Raw genomic sequence first — 23,862 nt, 5'->3', positions numbered from 1 at the left:
ACATGCCTTCAAGATACAGTCAATGAGTAGCCAAGTTAAATACCTTAATTATCTGGATTTCCTATCAGGTGGTCTTAAATTTTAATTCTGAGAGTTTATAGATTATAATACTTTATTTTGTCAACCTGTTAAGATAAACATGCAATCCTTTTGACAACAGCCAAATAGGTATGTTAGCTGCAAATGCAACATGACACTGTAGTTCAGTGGTGACAGAGAGAAGATGAATTTTGGAATGGCAATTTAAGTGCAATGCTGCAGGAGCACATTTTTGGTTATGAAGTATTAAAAACAAAAAAATCCTTGTTATAAGCTTTCCATAGTGTTTTAGTCAGTTTGAGCTGTTTGGTTAATCTGTCTTGTTTCCTTGCTAAGGTCATACAGAGAGCAAAAAGTAAAATGTTTGTAAAGTGCTACATTTTAGTGAAAATCCATTTTTAAATTAATATAAGCTTTTACTTGTAAGTTCTCAGAGTTCATTTAATACTTAAGTGTTAAATAAAATAATGTGGGGAATGATTTTTTTTTTCCTCTATACCAGAGTTTGGATCTAAAGTTAGGTGCAGAACCTTATTCTGCTTAAAACTACAGAGTCATAAATGACACTTCTAAATTAGATTATAGTAATTTCATGAAATTTGTGATAAGCATAATCTATTCTTTTTTAAGTGTTTGTATTAATTAGAAATAGGACTTATCCATGGGAAAGAGCATAGCACATAAAAAGCTTCTTTTGAAAGAATTTTGAAGATTTTAAGGTACCTGTAGTAGTATAACTGGATTCACTTGTTTGGGGTTTTTTGTGCAAACATCTGTATTTTTGTATTATTAATCCTAAATGAAGTAATGCACACCCTTCATGACCAACACATGCAGTTACATCTTCAAAATTATTTCCAGACCTTTAAGGTTGCTGAATAAAGCACTCAAAAAGTTCCACATTTCTTAAATACCTTTGTTTGCACAGACAACTTTTAATTACATGATCCCACATTTCTTCTATAGGTTTAATTTAGCAGAACAAATAGTGTTTGCTCATAGGAAAGTACTTCAATATTTCTTTGCATACTTAAAACTCAGAGCATGCCTGAATATTAAGTTCCCCATGGACTTTTCCAACAGAAGTGCTCACCACTGTAGTTCTGAAAGCTTTATAAACATTAATGAATTGACCTTCATAATATTTCTGTGAGATGGAAATGATATCCCTGCAGTATAGATGCCACAGAAAATCCAAAATGTTCAGGGTCCCCTGTTTTGAGTTTCCAGCTTGACCTGCTTTGCATCTGTTGGTTGTTTTTGTTTTGTTTTTTTTTATATTTAACTTATCGCACATCTTCCCATTGGGCCTCCCATTGTTTTCACATTCTCTTGCACATATTCTGCCCAGTTGCAGAGTGATCATTAGGTTAGTTGTTCTGTTTATGTGCCCACCTTAGATAGCCAGAATGACTCTGAATTTCCTTTCTGTCTCAAATGACTGCAGATTGATTTCTGGCTCCATTGTACTATGGCAGAAGAAGATAATTTAATTAATCCCTACAAGAGGAGAACAAATTCATACTGCATAGATTAACTTATTTCATGTATTTATTTGTTTTGCTTTGTATGGCTGACCTTGCATTTTTAACAAAATAAGAATCAAAGAATTACCTGAGTTGCAAGGGATCCTTGAAGATCACTGAGTTCAACTCTTGATTTCACAAAGGGAAACCTAAAGGTTAAGATATTTGCTCTAATTTTGTGTCCCATTTCAAGTGGGCTTTTTTTTGGTTGTTGGTTTGGTGGTTTTTTGGGGGGTTTCTTTCTTAATCCATGGGATCATAGATGTTGGAAGATCATCTAGTCCCAACCCCAGTGCCATGGGCGCAGACGCTTTCCGCTAGACCAGGCTGCTCAAGGCACCATCCAGCTTGTCCTCGAACGCTTTTAAGAATGGGCCATTCACAGTTTCTCTGGGCAACCTGGGTCAGTGTCTCACCACCCTCTCAGTAAAGAATTTTTTCCCCAGTATCTAATCTGAATCTACTCTTTTAGGACAATGGGAAACAAAGTTGTTTCCCCTTGTCTTATCACTACATGCCCTGGTTAAAAGTCCCTGTCCAGCTTTATTTTAGCCTCCTTTGGGTACTGGAAGGTGCTTGCTCTAAGGTGTCTCTGGAGCTTACTCTTCTCCAGGCTGAACGACTCCAATTCTAGTGGGAACACTGTCTGTATTATTCCTCACCTGAGGTCACCAGGTAGTTAATGAGAATTTTTCTCACTATTGCAGTGGGAAAAGCAATTTTTAATCTCTTGTAGGAGGGATGGAGGAAATTCAGACTCGTTGGCTCACAGTGTTCTGATTGAGGAGCTGTCACATAAAAAGTTGGTTGCATAAGCCACTTTGGCCCTAACTTACTTCTGGAAGAAAAATACTTACACTTAACTTTTTAAAGAAATGACCAAGAAATTACTTAGAGGTGCTTGGCTAAAAATATAAAGATTTTTTTTTTCCAGATAGAAATGCATATTCTGTGTAATAGAATGTCCTCAGTGGAGCTGGACTAAATCCAAGAGAGACCCCATTCTCACTTAGTTTAGATGAATACCCACTTGTATCTGCTTCCTATTTGAGACATCTGATACTCCCTGGTGTATGACTTATGCCCAAAACACTTTTTGAAGTCTCTGTGAAAATACTGTGAAAAGTTAGTGTATTCACTTTATAAACTGAGAAAAGGAAGCAGTAGAGAGTGATCTAATACACCTTCCTAAACTACATGAATATAGTGGTCTGTTGGCTATTCTAAGAAAAAGTGCTTATGAAAGTAGCTTGTGGAGTATATTAATTTGTCACAATGTGTGTTAGAGTCATTATAGGGGAAAATTTGAGGACTGTAGGATTAAAAATACAAGTAATGTGCGTCTGTGGAGAGGAGAGAAAGCAATATTATTAGGTACAGATGGCTGGCAAGTGTGCTCAAATGTAATAAGATGTTATCTTTGTGCAGTGCTGTGTCCATTCCTAACAGATCACCAGCAAAGACTATGAATAATAAAAAGTACTAGACACAATCTGTCACCTGTAGCTAGGGTCAAAGTCTGAGGAGGTGCACTCTTTATGGTTCCTTTGAAGTTAAGTTCTATATAGTACTGAAAAAACCCCAACCTCAATATTCCAGGCTTTGAGTTGATGAATGCAGGACTCAGAAGGAGCCTTAGTGAATTCCATGTGGTGTGTATAAGTAGATGCATGTGTGTATGGTAGTATGTCTTTTTGCAGAATTTGAATCCAACAAATTAAAAATAATTGTTTCTGTTTCATTTAAAAGTCTGTTATGTAAGAATGCTGTGAGGTCAGACACTCAGAAGTCAGGTCCCTTATCCAGTTATGTCTATATGTGAGGCAGTCTGGTCTTTGCTGCATATTTTTATTTTCTTGAAGTATCTACTTATATTTTGTTCCTATCCTCTTCACATTTGTTTTGAGCAGTGTACAACATGTGAGGAGGATGAATGCTATTCTGTTTGTGTTCTTTGCAACGGTTCCGGTGAGAAGATCTCTGTGTTATCCACTGGACATCACAAAAATAGTAAATAATAATAAATTAATGAATGCTCATCTCAGCTTCGTTCATCCTGTTCCATCTATTGTATCCCTTCAGGGTGGAGATGTGCTCAGTTACAGCTGTCCATCATCGCTTGTGTTACAGATACATTCCATGCAGCTGTGGATGAAACTTAATTTTACTGAGTCCACAGATTCCTGCTTTATTCATTGTTTGTCCCTACATATATTTTGAAATGCTCTCTGAATGAGGCAAGGGCAGGAAAAGTGGCCTGTGGTTATGTAAACAGAGATCTGGTTCTTATGATCCTTGGCTGTGCTGTCTTCATTGGTGTTTGAGCTGTGTCCTTGGTAGCTTCATAGGGCGTGCAGAGGGGGAGAGGGATGTTCAAGATCTGCTGGATTTCACTGCTGTGAGAAGGTAAAAACATGCCACAAAATACCTGCATTTCATTTGGAATATACCTTCACCCTGTGTGAGGTGAGATGCTGGCTGTTATTTTCAGATTAAGTTCTCAATTCAACATCAGAAAAAAAAAAATCTTCAAATTGCATACAGCATGTATACAGAAAGAAGGTGGGAGAGGATTAATTATGAATTAGTATTAAATAGTGAACAACACTGTAAATGCTAGTAATGAAATCTGGTAATAGCATTTGTATACAAGAATGTCAAATTACATTGCAAAACAGATTTTCACAGGAATAAACCAATAATACAGATTATCTTTGTATCAAAGTGGTTTTAACACTGTTTCTGTAGCTTCCTCCCCTGTCATTCCCCAGACGAAACCCCCCCCCCCCCCCTTCAAGAACTTTATCAGAGCAGTAACATTTTTGCAATCCCCCAGTATGGCTGTTTTTTTTAAAACAAAAATACTTTGATAGCAGCAACCGAAGCATTTGTTTCAGAGCAGAAACCACAATCAGCGATAACAGAAGATAATTAGTCTAAAGTAGTGAAGTTTCAGAAAATCCAAAAATGGGAAGTCATGCAAAATTAATTAGTATTATTATTTTGTTGGTCTGATGTAAACTTAACAAAAACAGTTTTCTTTTTGTTTAATTTCTCATTAAAGTTACAGAATTGTCTTGTTCTCTGTATCCACAGTCACACTGAAGACAAAATATTTTCCTTTCAGGGCCATCAGATAAGTTGAATGATTTTGCAATTCTTATACATGCCCCTGAAGCAGATCTCCAGAAGGCAGATGACATTCTGAGCTAGCCTGTCTCAGGTTCTAGAGCGGTACAGTTAAATGATGCAATGACAAAAATCAATGGAGCTGCTATTTGAATTCCTTTGATTATAAAGGTTTTCCATTTGGTGGACTGAAGTCTTGCTTAAGTAGGTAGGCCAAAATGAACTTTGCAATCAGTAGTTTAGGGTTGGGGGTTTTTTAGAATTCTCTATTAAAGACAAGGGTAGATATAGTTTTATGAGCAATCAAGCCATTTCTCCATATGCTGATGCCCTGTTTCTTCTTGCCAGTTTACATGGCAATAGTGGGAAGTACATGATACCATATTTCCTATACAGTGGGTGAGATTCCTTCATTATGGTCTCATTTTTTTCTTCCCTTTTTGTATATTTACCTGGGGTTTATTATGGGGTTTTTTTGTTTGATTGTTTGTTTTTGGACTTGGGAGAGTTCTTTTAGAAAGAATAAGAAGGGAAAAGGTGAAAGAATTTTGCATGCATCATTCTCTCTTGGATTTGGGGTTTCTCCAAAGGGCATAATGCCTCTCTTGGGATGGTTATATTCATGTCTTACCCTGTAACTTATTATGCTGTAACTCAGTGCTGTGGTGGATGTAGCAGGATGGTGTAGCTGCCAAGCAATTGCTTGGCCATAGCTGCACTGATTTAAATAGATCCAGAAAGTGATATTAAAATTCAACCCCTTTAGCTTTGGCAGGAGGTGTTGGACCAGAGAGTCTGCAGAGTTCCCTTCCAACCTCACCTGAGCTTTTGGGGATTATGAATCTTATGGATCAATGTTTTCTTTATTTGTGGATTTTCCTGTCTAAATTATATTAATTTTGTATTTTTGATGCACTACAGTGCATTTCAAAGGACAAGCATTAGGAAAATGCTTTTTGAAATTCAGAAGGTCTTATTTTTCCCCTGTGGTTTGCTTAGCTTGGCTGTTTGTATCTATATGAATCACATCTAAATAGGACCATCCTTATTTAATAGTCTAACATCTAGCTTGCAGAACTGAAAATGACAGTGGAAAAACACATCTCTGAAGTGTCTGCAGAGATCTTTGTTACAGAAAAAAAAATTTGTATGTTCATTGTACAAAAAATGTATAATATTTAAGTCAGTTAATTTCAAATACTCTAAAATCTCTCTTATTTTTCATATAATTATCAGTTTGTAATATTTGTGAAGCAAAACTTTTAAAATTCAGGCTGTATTTGAAGTCTGCTTTATGCCCAGGACAGCTACTTTCTCAAAATTCTACCATAGCTTATTAAGTGACATTTTATGAAAAAGTAAGTTCCATATTTTAAAAATTAAACAACAAACCAAATTTGCCTATTACTAAAAGTATTATTCTTCTATGCCAGAAGTTTTTGTAGGAGAATATTATGAAATTCTGCTTGTTTCTTAAACATATCTTTTCTTCCTGCCCCAATATTCCTATTTCAGTAACACTTCTCTTTTGCGCCTGCATTTTCCATGTTTTTTCTTTACTGTATTTTTCTCCACCAATACTGATCTCCTTTTTCTTCCTCTCTGTTTCACTGCTACTGGTGAGGATAATAAGCTCATAAGAAATGGCCTGCTGAGACAAACCCACGGTCCATATCTCCCAGCAGTCAGTCTCTGACAGTGGCAGCGAAATTGTCACTTAGGGAGGGTAATAAATTACATCACTTTCTGCAGTCCATTCCCCTTCCAATCTCCCATCATTCACCATCACTGGATTTGATATGTTGGAGGGAATATCTTTAGCTGGTCCTTTTAAAATCCATTTATTAATCATGTCAATGAATTTGTCCCATTCCCCCCCCCCCATTTTAAACTAATCTTTAATTTCTTTTGAATGCCTCCATGGCTTTGCCAAATATGTTTATCTTACACGCCATGGCTGAAAGTCTGAATCATATCCCCCCACATACAGCCCTCAAGCAATGGGCTCACACAGGTTTTATGTAGCAGCAGAATGATGCCCTCTATGTTGTTCCTTATGCTCTTCCTCATGATGTCCAAAATAATTTGGCTTTTTAAGGTTGCTGTTGAACATTAAACCAAATATTTCAGAGAAATGATAGCCATGCCCAAAAATTACTTAATTACTTTGCTGAGTTGTAAATGTTAGTTCCAATTTCAGCATTGTGCAGATCTAGTTAAGATTTTTTTTTCTCCTAGATATCTTATATCTATCCACACTGAATCTCATTTATCAACTTCTTGCCTACTTAAGTCACTCTAATGAAGTCTTTCAGGAGCTGGGCACTGGTGGTTCTGAATTTCACTATCCAAAGGAGCTTACTATTAGCTGTGATCTCAGAGATTTCAGGGTTCATTACCTTTTATAGGTCTTTAAAGACAATGAATAAAATTGATCCAAGCATGGAGAACTCTACTTGTGAATTTTCTTCATGGTAAGAATCCATAAAACTCTGTCCTTTGTTTTCTGGTCCCATGACACTTCTGTTTCTCTAATAACATTGCAGTGGAATATTATTGAAAGGCTTTTGGAAAACTTATGTATATTCATATTCCCTTTATTTACTTGCATGCTGACAGCTTCATAGAATTAGAGAGAACTAGTCAGACATGATTTCCCATTGAAGAAACTCTGCTGACTTCTGCAACAATCTTTATCTGTGTGCTCTGTTAGTCTTTATTTTATCATCTTGTCAGGGACAGCAATCAGCTTTCCCAGTCTACAGGTCCAGAGTCCCTTTTGTAAATGGCTTTTTCCAGATGACTGTTTCTAGCTTTGCACCAAGGAAAAGAACTATCTGTGGGTATATTTATCTAAGAAAAAAAAAAAACAAACATGTAGTTTTTTAGAATATTCTGTGAATATGCTCAGAAGCCCTGGTTCCTATTAGAGGTTGAGAGCTAGATGGAATCAATAACTTGGGTTTGAAAATTGTACTTAAGCTGTGATTTTTACAAAAAGCATTACTTCAAAAAATGAAAATTTAACTAATAAAAAATTTATCTCTCCTGTGTTGTTTACTTTGGTTGGAAGCCTGCTGATACCTTGTCCTCTTTCCATTTTTAATGAGAAGGGATCAGTCTTACCAATCAGAGATTACAGACACAGTGATGCATAAATGGGGGATCTCATGGTCTTGTAGTGATAGAATACATGGCAGCTCATTTGTATAAGCACTCATTTTTATCACTACAGTCTTGGAGCACCACAGTACTAAAAATAGTATTGAAGTGGGGAAAATGCTGTAATCATTGTCATTTTTTAATTTCCGACATAGAGGCTGGAGAGGTTTCAGCCAACACTTCATCCTCGATTCTAATCAATTATTCTTCAATGACATTTTTGCATGTGCCGTGTTGGTGACAATTTGGAAGTAGACTCTACATACTGAGCCACAGGTTTAAACTACATAGTTAAATTTTAGCAAATGTACATATCCTCAAAAATTATTTACTTAAGTAAATCAATTTTGGTGTCAGATGTTAAATAAAACAGAGTCTCTATAAAATATTAGTAGAAAAGTTACAATTTTTAAGTTTATGTAAATTTTCAGAAACACTTTTGCCAGTAAACTCTATTAGTTGATACAGTTGAAAATTTTATCTAGCTCTGTGTTTTCTGGAGCGAGAGAATGTTATAATTACTTTTATTAAAAAGGTGTCTTTGAAGTCTGATAGAAACTACCATAGAATAAACGTTAAGAAAACTTATACTGAAAAATTGTATTATGCACCCTGGGAACAATTATACTGGATATTGCATATTAGTACTAGTGCAATTTTTTTTCAGCTAATGAAATATATCATGGTATCTTAGACTGAGAAAGACCATTATGTTCTGTACAGGATATTAAAATGTTCATTGGTAGATTACTAGCAAGCCCAAATAATCAATTTCCTATATTAATTTAGGTAAATTGTTTTTGTAAAGATTTCTTTAATGATATATACATGCAATTCACTGCTTAAAATGATTTAGAAGAGAATTTAAGAGAAAATAACTAAGCTGAACAGAGATTTATGCTGAAATTGTATCCGCATTTGTAATTGTTCTGTTTCAAGTAAATTGTTTTGCATATTGCACGGAAACTGCATGTCCTAGGGAGCACAGACCGCCTCTAGAGACAGCGTGCCCAAAAAGGAGACATAAAAGGAAGCTGGATAATGTGGAGAAAAGCAGTCCTGGCTCCATCTGCTGTCTGGTTTTTCTCTCTCCCTTTTATTTTCTTGGCAGCTTCTTTCTTGGGGTATTTGGGGTAGCTAGGCCCCCCTATATTTCTTTGAACACAGACTGAATTGTTCTCTGTTGTTCCTACAGGACATAACTCAGATAAAATAGGAATGTACTTTTTTTTTTTTTTTTCTTTAATCACCCTAGAATCAAGTTAGTTTTTTGGCCTTCTCTTCTTTTTCATATGTATTAGTAAATGCTGTATGGAAGCCCAGCCACAGTTCTAGAACTGTTACTCATCCTTACACTCAGGTTCACTAGAGCTGTATCAAAGCACAGCTGAAAAGTCTACTCCAAGCGCTGGCTTTTCATGTCAGTCTTTCTCATAGTCCTTTGAAAAAGAAAGGACCAAAAAGCTTTTGTTGGACCAAAGCTGAGGACAAGAACCTGGAAGTTTGGAGTGTTAAAGTTTTTCCATGTTCTTTTGTAATGGGTTTAATCTTCAGAATAATTTCTGAGGCTGCACGAATTTGGGCCAACCCCTCAGTTATAGAGACATCTTTTTCTGCCCTAACTCTGTATGTATAACTTGGCTTTCCTTCCAAAATCGTTTTGTTCTTTTGGAATCTTAATAAATATAAATACTTTAATTGAAAGGTGTAATTTACTTGCATGTTCAGTGGATTTCAACAAATTTTTAAAAATATTTTACAAATGGCAGAATTTTGCAGTCACAAAAACCTCCTAATTTGGATTAGTCTAAATACTCAAATTTGGAAAATGGCTGCAAAATAGAAAGAGCACTTTTGAGTCAATCCTAGAGTTTAAAAATTGTACTGAGCTATGATCCTGAAAAGGTGTACATCCCTGTTCTTTTAAAACATAGTTCTATCTTAAATACAGGACCCAATTAAAATTTCCAAATGGGAAGTCTGACTCTAGATTGCAGAAGTACTGAAAATACAATGCAGATCCTAAATATGTCAGCAAGGATGCAAGTAGCACTTTAAAAATATTTATCTTTGCATTCTTAGATCTTAAAAATAGTACTGAAAACTCCAGTCATGGCTAAACATCAGAGAAGCTTACTGTGACTGGAACTGATAGGAATTCAAACTTTATTATAGACAGCATTTCTAAAATCAATAATTGAAAAAGGATAATTGGTGAAAATAAAGGTTTTTCAGATAAGGAAGAACATTTATTCCGTTCCAGAATTTATTCATATTAGTTATTCATTTCTTCTGAACATTTATTCCTGTATTCCAGAATACAGGAATTTCAAATATAATAGCAGATTAGTAATGGTATATGTTCAACAGACTAGAAAATACTACAATCCATGATTGCTTTTATTTCTGTGACATGAGAGGTAAAATCACTTCTAGGGGTGTTAGTCTGGTCCCAGCTTAGATATCAGAATTAAAAAAAAAAAATATTTGAGTAATCCTGATACTTAAGACGATAAGAAAATTAAAAAACTCCAAAACACAAAGCAAACCAAACCAGATACAGAATTGAGATCTTTGATAAATGCCTACATTAACATAAAAAGTGAGTTACTTTTCTACAGCTTACTGAAGTAGCATATGCTTCTGGGTTTTTTCAGCCAAGAAACTAATAATTAGACATTCTTTAAACAACTTCCCTTATCAGCAGTAATTAATATACAAGACAAGTAAGATCTCTTTTAAGGAAGTGGTTATTTGCTGAAAAACATACATTTGGTTGTTCCCAAACTGCTTGTGAATATCAGTTCAAGTGTTTCCAGCTGTAATGGAGAAGTTGGAGTGATACAGCTGTGGAATCATCAGCTGCCTTTTACTCAACAGGTCTGCAATTAAGGAGTCCCTTTTGTTGACATTGTTCCATAGGGACTGCTGGATGCTTCAGCAGACATAGTTCTTGAACTAGATAATTTCAAGGAAGAGGAAGAGAGCTTAAAAAGTTAAAATTCATTCAACTCAAAGTACTTCCTCTCCAATCCCAACCACTTACTAAAAAAAGAGTCAGTCCTAGAGTTCAAGGTTTTATTTTGTTAAATAATATAAACCATTATTATTATACTGAAAAATAGCATTTTGTGTCTATTTTTAGGAAAGCAGCCCCACACAAAAATTTAATTATAGTTCATTTTAATGTGTATTTTTTTATGTGTCTTGGTTTTTTTTAATGTGTCTTGTTATTTTCACTTTTGTTCTTATGTTAGTGTTCTTCCTCATAAGAATTGGGCAAGTCATGCTGTTCATAACTTCCAGGTTAAGATAACTTAAAATACTGAGACAGTCTTCAAGGATGTGTGGTATCATGCTCAGTTTATTTATTCCCCAAAGTATCTCTGCAAAAATTAGAATTAAAAGCATAGTATTGTAAATAAAGATTAAGAAAGGGTGAGTGGTTCAGCTGCTCATTTTGAGAACATCTTCTCTGGCATCTTTGTGTTTTAAATTGATATTAAGGGTTTTTACCTCATAGACTCGATTCAGTTTATTGGTTTATTGGATCTTTTCCCCTGGACATATTCCATTTCTTTCTGCTGGAGCTGTTCTGTTGAGGCTGAGTGTTTTGAAAGCATATTATGTGTCTTTTTTTTCAGTTTACAGTTCAGCTGACCTGCATATTAAGGTTATCTTTCAGTATACCACTTCAGCAATATATACCAGTTGTATAGTAACATACACTTTGCAATCTAGTTTGTTGCAATAAAACTATTTAAAGTATTACTGAGTGAAAAGCATAATTAGAAATTCATATGAACAAAATTCACCTCTGTATTTGAAATACTGTATCTTTTAAAATACTACTCTTGAAACATATTGAAAATGCTGCAACATACAGAAAAACATAAGCATGAAACATTGATGCAGTTCTCAGTGGTTGCAGTTCAGTCACTTTGCTCCTTTGCTCTGTTTCAGACGGTTCGCCATGGTTTTCCTTACCTACCCACTGCCTTAGCGTTTGACCCAGTTCAGAAAATTCTGGCAATTGGAACAAGAACAGGAGCCATACGAATGTATCCTTTCTCATTCAGAATTTGCACCATTTCTGTGTATTTGTCATACAGGGTTGGCAATTACCTTCCTCATGCACTCAGGTAAGGCTACAGTTGTTATGTTCTGCTTCATTTTGCTTTATGAGACAGACTGCAAAGATGTGCTGTTGAGGAATCAAGCAGGTCCCTAAGGGATTCAAGGAACAATTTCTGATTGCATTTTTAGCATCTGGTTTTGGCATATATTGGTTAAGATAAAACAGAATTGATCTTTTTCAGCATGAAAAGTAAAAGTGGACAGCAAAGTGGTAATGAGTAAGTTGTGAACGTTGTGCTAGCAATAAATAAATTCATTGCTGCAATGCAGTTATCCAATGTTAGATTGCAGTTAGATGGCTGTGTATGAAATTATTTAGACACTTTCAAGTGAATAGTGGGAATTAAGTGGTTTTAGGACAGAATTCATATCTTCCCAGAGGAGAAGGTGAAGCACTATAAAAGTGCTTATTTCTTTTTGTTGATTATAAAGATACTTCAGTGCCAGCAATTTATATGTTGTTTTTAATACAGTATGATTTTGAAGTTAGAAGTCTATACAGAATAAATTTAATTACAAAGTAATTAAAATTTGAAGACTTAAATTAAAGAAAAAATTAAGAATATTTGAATGTGATGTATTTCAAAATGTTTATCTACATAATTTTCTTAGTTTGGCATGGTTCCAACATTTTCCACTTCAGTGAAAATACATTTAAAGCAAGGAAAAAAGAAGAAAGACAAGAAGGTTTAAAAGTTACAGAATACAGAACTAATAAACCAATGGTTTTTTACAGACTTTTTGTAGCCAAATAAATTATGGGTTTAAAGTAGGGGACAATGCTGTATGAAACAGCAATATAATATTTTCTGGTTCTTTTGCTATCCCGGTTCCCAAGGTAACTGTAAATGTAATGAACCCAAGGCAGGTTACAAACTAAAGAAAAATCTCCTTGTGGAAAACCAGCCTGTGCCTATGTAATGTTACTAAAACTTTGGTTCTTCTGTTTTTGGGTACTCTTGGTCTGAACAGTTGCATTTTCATAAGCCTCAATTTCTATCTGACCCAGAATTTCTCACAAGACTCAACTAAACCTCAATTTATGTCACAAGCTCTGCTTTGATAGTTCTACTCTTTATTTCTTACCTATGTGAAGTAGATTGAATATATTATGTTCAAATGCAAAGAAGAAAGTGTCCATGAATTTGTGTACTTCTGGGAAGTGCAAGTCTAGTAGTCATGATTTCTTCTTCATTTTAGAGGTATGCAAGGTTAAAAATCGGGGGTTTTGTCCCTGGAAGCTTCACTGATCTCTTCAGAGTGAGGGTATTGGGAATGGTAGAAGTAGGAAGAAGACCTTGCAGAATATTGACTCCTGAGCCTACCTGTTCTTTCCATCTCAGCAATGTGGCTTTTCTAGGAGCAGTGCTGTCACTGGCTAGACATCCTCTATCTCTACAAGTCCCTCCTCTGAGGAAAATTCAGGTACAGAGCCTGAATTAATGCAGGTTCATGTAGAATTAATTTAAACCTGCATGTCTTCTGACCCAGGAAATGGAACATGAAGTGGAAAAAGAGCTATATCCCTAAGCTTATGTAAAATTCTCTATATGTTTTCTATAAAAATAGATTATAAAGAGTTAGCAGAAGGGAAAAGAATGTTTTTCAAAGTGTCCTTCCTTTTAACATTTCTTCTCCTGTTTGCTAGCGAACTCCTACCTCATTCATGGAAAAATTTCTACCAGTTCTAGTATTTTAATCAAGCAAGAGCAGGAGGATTACCAGGGAATTTGATTTTTTTTTTTTTTGGAAGATATGTCATAACATAATTGCTTCTCAGCTTAGTCACAGAGAGCCTGGTTTGCTTAACTGAGCCCTGAGTTAATGGAAACTGTGCTTTGAAGACAGAGGGTGCCATAAAAATACTTATTTATTCATTTTAACTGAGGTTTCTTCACTTGGCTCTAAGTTTTGCAGAACATATTACATAAAAAAACCTACTTGTGGACTAATAAATTTGCAGTGAAACAGGCCCTAAGACTACCCCCAGAACATCACTCATTTAAGCCAGTCTTGTTGCAGATGTTTGTAGTTGTTGAAATCGGGCAATAAAATTCAAGCCAAGGTGTAACAGATTAAGTATTACATCTGAAAGCACAATTCATAATGTGGGGTGTTTTTTTAGAAACTAAGGAAAATGTAGTTTGTAGTGGCTCTAAGTTTCCTGCAGTATCCTGTAAAAATACTTTTTAACAGAGCTGCACAATTTTATTCTGCTATGAGTAGGTCATGTAAGAAAAAAGGGAATTCTTTCTGTACAAACATTGTGTTTCGCTGGTGTTTCTAAACAGTGCTGTTGATGGAGTGAAAGAACAGACTACTTGGCTGCCATCAAAGAAATTCACCCAATTATTTATTTGTTTGTTTTCTGGTGGTGCCAAAGGCACCTGGTTTGGATCCGAATCACTTCTTTAGGGAACACAAAAGGATAGGAAGACTGAATTTATGTTTAAGATTCATGTAATGATGTAGAACAAGTTTTCCCGTATTGAGTCCAAGTCTCATGATGTTATTGTTGCTTTCTTGATTTTCTGAAAGATTCACAAGGTATTGGTATTTCTACTGGTCACAAGGTAACAGGCCTTGAAAGACAAGCTGTTTTTTAAGAAAAGGAAGCGTGTCCTTCTGTGTTGTGAATTAATGTCAAGCATCAGGCCTTCAGGTGATCATTTTGAGTGATCCAGCAGCAGTACTGAAGTTGACTATGTTAAATTGTCCTGAAATAGAGCATATTATTCATAAGCTGCCATGAGAATGCAGATATGGAAGTTCATTTTGGTGTGGCAGTCAATTTTTTTTCTCCTAGATTTCTTTTCAAGGTGCTTAGATGCAACTGCTCTCTCTAGCTTCTGTAGCACTGGGAATTGTTGTTGCTACGCTCTACTGATCCTTGCAGTCTCTGTGGGTTTCCCAAGGAAGTTCAAACACCTGCAGGCTACCTCCAGCACTGCAAACCATCGATGGAGGAGTATCCCTACTACCAACACAAGCTAACAAAGTCTGCAAATAAAGGGTTTTGACCATGAAAAAGTTGCTCTGGCATCTGGTCATTCTTTACCTTTGTCCTAGACAGAAAATTTTATTTTTCCTTTGAGGTCTTTTCTTCCTGTTGGAAGCCTGTTCCCAGCTCCCATACTTGTGATCATTGTTCAGATCATTGCTTGATACCACTCTTAAGTGGAATATCCTTGCTTCAGGAAAATACATTCTATTGAAGAGGGGCTATGAAATTGAATTCCTTTTCTTATTGTCTCCATATCCATCTTCTCTAGTCCCAGTGTGAAGAACCTTCTGATACAATAAAACCAACTGCAGTCTCTGGTTGCTGTCAGAGAAGGTTCTGTATCACCATACAGGGAGGTGAGAAATTAAGATACTTGGTCAGACTTAAGTCTCTTCTTGATTTCAGAGGAAAAGGAGAAGTCTGGGGGTTTTTTACATTCTCAGTCTGAATAAATAGATTAAAATCAGTATTGTTAACAGTGATTATTCCAGTAACAGATCTGAAGTGGCATGCTGTGCTCAGATTTCAGAATGCATATTTCTATATTGTCATTTATTCTGCTGACAAATGCTTGTTAAAGTTCATTCTAATACTTTCTGGAGTCACTGAGTCCCTTCCTTTGAGTTCTTTTATTGCATCAAAGCTGTGCTTAGCCATTACACCTTTCTACTTCCAACATAGAGAATATAACGTCTACTGGTTTGGGTTTTTTTTCAATCAAACTGCTGACTATCTAGTGGTCAACTGCAGTGAGAAATTCTGGAAGAAACAATTTTCTAGCTATTACCATCTTTTTTTATCATGAAATGAGAGGAAGTTTGTCTTAAATCCAGTGCAAAGAAAACAACCTACTGGGTCCAGACTGGCCGCCACACCACTGAAAAATTCACCATCAAACAGGCTTAAATTAGTTATATGTTTTTGTATGTGTTATAGTGTGGTCTGGTGCTGTTATTGATACATATTCTTTAGACTTACAGGCTCCATATTGTCATGGATGCAGGTTGTGGGGCATGCAGATCTTTACTTTCACTGTTAGTTGCTTGAGCAAAGCTGTAAGTCATCTGCAACCCATGCAAAGCTTTTCCAGTAGGCATGGCTGGTTTTTAGCCATATTATCAGAAAATACAATGGCCACTTTATACCTAGGCAAACAAAACATTATTCTGACTCGCTAACACATGACAGTGGAAGCGTTCCTCTATCCCCACCTTTACCTTAGCTGCCCAGTCCTAACCCTTCCTTTGTTCCAATTCTGCTGCTTGTCAGATCTATTACTGTGAGCCATCCAATGCACTAACCTGGCAAAATACCAGTTCTTCTGCTGTGCTACATTTTTTGCCAGATTAACAAACTGATTTATCTGGTCCTTACCTCCAGTGTTAGTCAGAATGATGCATAAAGAAAGTGGAAGGAGTGCAGTTGGGACTGGATAGAGAAGGAAATGGGGGAGTAAGAAAATTTTGGCACTAAGGAGCAGGTCATTAAATTTACTTGTCTTAGTGTATGAAATTGCATCTGATAAATTCAGGGATGGCAGATTGCAGCTATGAAAATTGCTACAAAATATAGAAATAGTCTTTCAATTTTGAGTGATATAGAAGATACCATTTCTTTTACTTATGTTTAAAACATCTACATGTGTAGCCATTTGCAAATCACAAAAATCCTACAGGTTTTGCTCAAGGGAGGTTCTGCTTTAGAATCATATTTGGAATAACTTTTTCTGGCCTGTTTTATGTACTTCTTCCAATACTTTAATAGGAAGAGTGATTTTTGAATGTCAAATAAGGTGCAGCAACACTTATTTTAACAGGTGTGTTTTGTGGAGAAACAAACATGCCTTCAAAAATGGCATCCTGGCCTGTGTCAGCAATAGTGTGGCCAGCAGGACTAGGGCACTGATTGTCCCCTGGTACTCAGCACTGGTGAGGCCAGACCTCAAATCCTGTGTCCACTTCTAGGCCCCTTTCTAAAAGAAAGATATTGAGGTGCTGGAGTGTGTCCAGCGGAGGGAAACAGAGCTGGGGAAGGATCTGGAGCACAAGTCCTACGAGGAACTGCTGAGGGAGCTGGGGGTGTTTAGCCTTGCAAAAAGGAGGCTGGAGGGGGACCTTATCACTCTCTCAAGTACTTGAAAGGACAAAAGAAAATGGCCTTGGATTGTGCAGGGGAAGTTTAGATTGGATCTTAGGAAAAATTACTTCACTGAAAGGGTCGTCTAACCCTGGAACAGGCTGCTCTGGGAAGTGGTGGAATCACCAGCCCTGGAAGTGTTCAAAAGTCATGCAGAGGGACATGGTTTAGTGGTGGACTTTTTAGTGCTGGGTTAGTGGTTAGACTCCATGGCCTTGGAGTCTGAAAGAAGATGGTTTTATAAAATCATCTTCTTTCTGTGAAACAGCCAGTAAACATCTTCAATTCCAGAGTAACTGTGCCAAGTAAAGGGGAAGGTGAAATCTAAACCCAAGATAGCTCTGTTGAACATCATGGATCCTCAGCAGCTGATATACACAGAGAGACTGTATTCCTGGGAGGTAAAACTGAGGCTGTTTGTGCACTCTAGAGAAAAGAAAATCTGGCAAAGAAGATAAATAGCGCTAATTAAATCATTGCTGGCGGAGTTCTGAGTAGGCATGGAATTTTACAGTAGCTAAAGGAAATGTGGTAAAGAATGTTTGACATCAGGTTGGATGTACTTGAAAAGAAAAGAGGAGAATGTAACTTGGGGTTTTGGTCTGTGAGAAGGGTGGCATAAAAGCTAAATATAAATTGTGACAGATTTACTCTCCCTGGAACTTCTGTCTTTTAATCTAAACAAGGTTTCAGTGGTTCTTTATCCTTAAAATAAGCCAACTGTGTTCTCTGCTGTTTACTCTGTGTGATTTATTGGGCAGATGGAATGGGGGTAGCACAGACAAGATCATAAACCCAAAGTTCTGTTGTTTGAATTGGAAGAATCATTGATACGTTTCATCTGTTGTCTCATTGTACAATGTATTTGAGATTTTTCTAGAGAACTTGAGCTATTCAGGAATACAAACTTCACTGAGTCAGTACTCCAAATATAAGTTCTTTTAAAAATTCCCCTGGAAATCAACTTACAAATGTCTATTTTTGTGTGTATAGATAGCTAAATAGGTTATTGCAGAAATTAATTTATTGTCAATCTACAAGAATAAAAAATTATTGTAAAAGATACCAAAATAATCAAAGTTACCTGTATTGCTAAATCTAACAGAACTAGAGTTTGAGAATTTTTTTCTATGCTAAGACATAGTTTTAATACCAATACTATGCATCTGGTTATGTGTGCATTCACATATATACACACATAAACATAAACACACATATATATATACATATATACATATATATATATACACATATATACATACACACACACACACACACACACACATGTATATATATTAGGTTTGCGCACACATGCATAAATTTGGGTCTGTTTGTTTCCCAAGCCTCTTCCCTGCTTTTTAATAAGGAGACTGAATATGTTACAGTTAAATGTACTGGACTTCCCTCACTTTCAGTTGCTGTTTATCTAGGAGATAAAAATGGAATCTGACATCTGCAAACAAATCTACTGAGAAAATGTAGATTTTCATCTATTCGGAGATGCATGTAAAACTGGCATACAGGTGGATGACTCTGGCAGCATTTTAAGTGGAGCTGATGACTGCATTTATGAACAGTATCTGAAAAAAAAAAAGCTTTCTGGATGTCTGTTACAAGAGGGTTTTTTGAGTATAATAAAAAACCCCCTCAGCTTACTCTGATAGTGAAATTATGACTATTGGTGATAGTCGACTATTTTAAATAAGTGATATGTCTTAATTAGACCCTGTGTCAGCTTTAGAGTTTTCCCTACCTTCTTTGTTCCAAACTTTGTCATCAACAGCAGTGTTGATGTGCATATGAAATGAAGTACATCAATTTGCCCTCCTTTCCAGTCTGCTAATTATCTTTTTTAGACAAATATCCATGACCTAAATTTGGCAGATGTCCTTAAACCACAGAAATTTGTAGTCATACTACATAATTTGTTATTTTGACTCTTTTCTTCTTTTGCTTTTATCTGGCAGATACTCTTGATGGTAGAGGGAATTGATACTTCTCCAAATAACTTAGGAAAGCTAATATCTAGGAGAAGACTAACCCAAAGTACACAGACACATACAGTGGGAGCATTTAGTGTTGTGAAAGGAGACCTATTTTTTTCTAGCTACAGGCACTCATTCAATTTGAAGTCTTGATGACTTCTTGAAGTTAGGTGCCTTTCTTGCATGTGTGTTGTTAATGGAAGGAAGACCAGGGATGAAAGGGAACTGTGGAGGGTTGAATGCCCATTATGAGGTAGAAAGGCTACAATGACTCTAAATAATTGTCTCTGCATTGGGAATACCTAAGGAGAAGTTTCTGAAACCAGAGTTCCCCCATGAGGATCTTGCACAGCAAGGAACATGAAGCATGTGATGAGTGGTTCAGTAGGAAATGGGACAGACATTCACACACTATTTCAGCCTAAATCTCAAGGAAAGATGTAGGATAAAAGCACAGTTTTTCCTGAGGTTCAAGAAATGGGGAGATGAGCAAAACAGAGACTATGATCTCATTCAGGGGGGCGGGGGGGGGAAGGTTTTCTTGAAGAAGTTCTCTTCCCTCATCCATGGTCAGCCCTCTTTTCCTAGCTGACCTAGTTTCACTCCAGTTCTTAGATTTCTATTCCTCACCCCTGACCTGTCTTTTCTTAGTGGCATTAAGAAAGCAATATTCTTTCAATCTCCATCTTGCACCTGACCTGTGCAAAGCAGTCTCTGAATTACATCTTTTTCTAAGGAGACTGTTCAAGTCAAGAACCAAGATGTTTCCCAGGTGCTTCAGATACCACATTCAAAGCCACACTTGGGTACAAAAGGAAGAATTAAAAAAGACCATCATGGGAGAAGCCAGGTTTGTCCAAAAGAGATTGTGGATCAAGAGCTATCAGAAAATGAATAGCTGAAGTAGCCAAGTCTTAGAGGGTAATAAAGAGTGCAAGTGTGGCATCAATCTCTTTGTCCAGAGAGAGCACAGGGATGAGAAGTGAGACAGAAATTTTGTGAGTCTGCTCCTCTTTAGTGCTACTATGGAGATATTCTGGTGTTTTATCAACACTGTTTTAGTCTTGTACTCAAAACACATCGCCCTGCAGGCCTCCATGAAGAAAATCACCTCCATTTCAGCCAGACACAGCACATTTTTCAAAAATTCTGCAGTACTGTTTGTTCGAACAGTTGTGGTTTTCAGACAATGAAGAGTGGAAATTCAGTGATCTTAACATGCTTTAATTGTAAAACTGATAATTTGAGCAGAAAAAGGATAGATCTTCTAATTACTGACAATAACTATGCTTTCCAGTAATCAGTTTTTTTGGTTTTTTTTTTCATTTTATTGAATAAATAGTAGCATATATTTATATGGTATGAAATAGATATACCATGTATAGTATATTTATATGTTGATATTCAACATTAACCCTTAAAAATGCTCACAGATAGTATAAGAAAGAAATATTGGAATATGGTTCTTTAGTATTATAGCTGATTTCTGGTTGGGTTTTTTGTGTGGTTGCTCCAACAAAGCCCCAGTCACTGAATACACTACATATTAGCAGCTACATGAAGTGCATTTTAAATGCTGTGACTTTTAGAGGAGTTTGACTTTCTGTTTTGTTATTTAGCTGTATTTTCTGCAATGCAGAATTGATAGCTCTGTGATATAGTCATGTATTTCAGTTGCTTCAGTAAATAAATAAGGATTGACTGAATTAAGTGGTCTTATATGACACACACTGATTTCAAAAGCTCCATGCTTTTTTATGAGATGAATCAATATGAGATGTGTGGTAGAAGAGTACATTTGAGTACATTCATGTAGTAGGCAAGAAAGTAAGTGACTTTAGTCAATATTCTCTTGGAAACCTATGATCAGAACATACCAACTTAGGTTTTTAAAATATTTATCTTAATATTTTTTTCCCTAATTACTTGCAATACATAAGTTCACATTTGTAAATAATTTCTCCATTTCAGGTGTGGATAGATGTGTGCCCCAGTTCCCATTAGATATAACAACAGGGCTTTCTTTTTCACAGCAGTTTTATTAATCTTAATTTGTAGATTTTGAGAGATTCCGCTTTAAGTTTAATGCTTAGAACTAAGGAGAGGCTAATATAATGCATCAATACTTTATCTGTTGAAGAACTGGATTTAAAATTTCTGCAAACATCCTACATTCTATTTAGTAGATTATTTGCATAGTTTTAATACCAATATATTTTATCTAACTGGCAAAATTCATGAGAGTGGCATCATTTTGAAACCCAAAGTACTGTCTCATACAAAAAATGAAGTCAAAAGTTAATTTTGTCTTATGACAGAACACGAAAATGATTGATCAGTCTTCTCCAGCAACCTCTGTTACAGGATTAAGATCTGGCAGACCATGTCAGAGCAAGTGTAGCATGTCATACTGAACATAAAATGCAGTAGTGGGTGCTACTTCTAAGGGTTTCTGCTCATCCATGACTTGTACTGTGGATGTACAGAATTGAGATGTGGGACTGTCAATTCAATTTTCATAGCAGAAAGTTTAAACCTACACATCCCGTTGCACACATCATTTTTCCTACCAAACCATATATACCTGTGAGGTATTTTTCACCTTAAAGTGTTGCACTTTATAGGAAAAGCAAGTGCAACCCAGTGTTTATAGAATAATGATTGTGTCACTTAATTTAAAGGGAGAAATCTTACATTCCAGACTGTGCTCAAGGACAGATTATGAATTTTACTTGCAACAGTGACTAGATGCAATAGTTATAAGATATGAAGTCCTTCTCATTTTTGTAGATGGTGTTGTCTTAGCAAGACAGATGGAATATCTATTTCATAATAGCTTCATATGTTTGTTTCACAGAAGTTGTTCATAAAATTAGTTTGTAGTGGAAGATCAAATGTTACCCAATAGATTTGGTGATTTCAAAGTAGCACTTAAATTCACAGCTGCCTGTCTGCACCCATTGCTCTTGTTTTGGTAAATTCATTTATTTTATATAAACAGATCACTGGATAGCATACACAGGTTATAATAGGGGTGGAATCTAAGACTTCCCCATCCTAGGTGAAAACCTGCTAGCCTTGATTTCTTGTTCCATCTCTCTTAATTGAGTATTCCCTCCTGTCTCAAACTCCCACATCCTGCCCTCCTGAGCTGAACAAGTCAAGAGTTCTTGTAGTTCCAAGCAGGGTGTGGTCAGGACGCTGTGCTTATAGCACTTTTATTTTATTTGAGACACAAAAAATGTTGCACTGTTAATGGGGAAACTTTTTCATCCTTTGTCAGTACACCTTTTCCTTCATACACTAAGGTATCTGGTAGATAGAGACACCTGCAAATTTAGAAGTGGTCACATGGATTTTTTGAGAGAAAAGTTCTAATCTTCAGCAAGAGCCAAGACTTGCCTTTTCAAGTCCTTTGGCCTTTAATAAAAAGAGCTTTTAACTTGATTCCTGCTGTTTCTAGCTGTAAAATAGTGAAGTATCAACCAGTGTCAAGAAGTCATTACATTTAATAAATGTAATGCATGGTTTTAAAAGGCTTTTAAGATGAAAAATACCACATTTATATTTTCCAGAACAACAGACAGAGGAAATCCATAAATACATTGACATCAGAGTGATGAGCTCTGTTAAAAGCATCTGTGAATTACCAGGTGTGCTTTAATTATGCCTACACAGTGTGTGGTTTGTATAATGTGAATAAATAACCATTCTTGAGCATGTATTTTTCAATAAAAAACAAAATTTTTCTGTAAAAATGGACCTTGAATTAAAGATAACTTACGTAAATTAACATCATCATCATCCACACCATAAGCTTTTCAAGCTGTCAGCTTCCTCAAGTAGGATGTCCCAGCTAGTAAGAAAACAATATGAGAAACCCCAGTCTTTCCTGAAATGAGAGGAGAAGCAAATTCTGCTGTGAAAATCATCCCTAAGAACGTCTTCTCCTATGCTCCTGAATTTTGTAGCTTAGGATCTCTCTAGCATTGCAACTCTCAAATGATAGGAAATACTAATGAAAAACTGGTTCATTTTATAGGTTCCCTCAGTTTTAATTGATAGATCACTATTTTGGACTAGAAATTACAAGAATCACTTCATTAGGCTGGCAGTTTTACTACAGCAAAGAAGCTTTCTGTTTTTTAAGCGTAAATTAAATCACTGGGAGATCAATAAATGCAATAAGAAAACAGTGTTGTTTTCATGGCTTCTGAGCAACTTAAAGACAAGATATTTTCCAATTGTTAAAAAAAAAGTCTAACTCTCAAAAGGAATTTATATAATGCTACTTGCTACATTTTCCTAGAAATAGAGTAAATCATCTGCTATAAGAGAGGACAGAAGAACACTGAGTCCTTACTTGTTTCTTTAGAAGAATGGTTCTTTTCTGACTTGAAATTCCTTAATTAGTGTAATTCTGAGCAAGCAGGTAGAATGTTGTACCTTACTTGTCTATTTTAGCTGACCACTGCCAGGGCTTCCATATTCTAGCTAGCAATAACCCTTTTTAGGTCTTCACAGAAAAGATACTAAGAGAGATAATATTAAGAGTGAATTCTTTTACTTCTACATTTATACCCTAACCAAAGGAACTCAAAACTTAGAGTCCTTAGAAATATGCTACAATTAGGTCTGCATGTTCAGTTCATTTTTCATTAGTCCTTCATCAGTTCTGTCCTCACACTTCTTCAGCTTTGCTAATGTCAGGATTCTTCACCAACCTTATCCTTTAGGGCCTGAC

The 23,862-nt window shown here is 36.0% G+C and overlaps 1 protein-coding gene across 2 annotated transcripts in view; it reads left to right on the top strand.

Moving 5' to 3' along the window:
* Positions 1–23,862, top strand: part of STXBP5L (syntaxin binding protein 5L) — a gene marked incomplete at both ends in the record, with an annotated part of 180,254 nt that overhangs the window by 4,293 nt on the left and 152,099 nt on the right. For both annotated transcript variants that reach the window (XM_084226864.1, XM_084226863.1), the window contains one exon: positions 11,820–11,917. In XM_084226864.1, coding sequence (XP_084082990.1) covers positions 11,820–11,917 — 98 coding nt within the window. The remainder of the gene's footprint in view (positions 1–11,819; positions 11,918–23,862) is intronic.

The sequence above is a fragment of the Fringilla coelebs genome, assembly GCF_963513975.1.
Source record: "Fringilla coelebs genome assembly, chromosome: 2".
Lineage (NCBI taxonomy): Eukaryota > Metazoa > Chordata > Aves > Passeriformes > Fringillidae > Fringilla > Fringilla coelebs.
The sequence above is the reverse complement of the archived record's forward strand: the minus strand, read 5'-3'. Positions and strand labels throughout refer to the sequence as shown.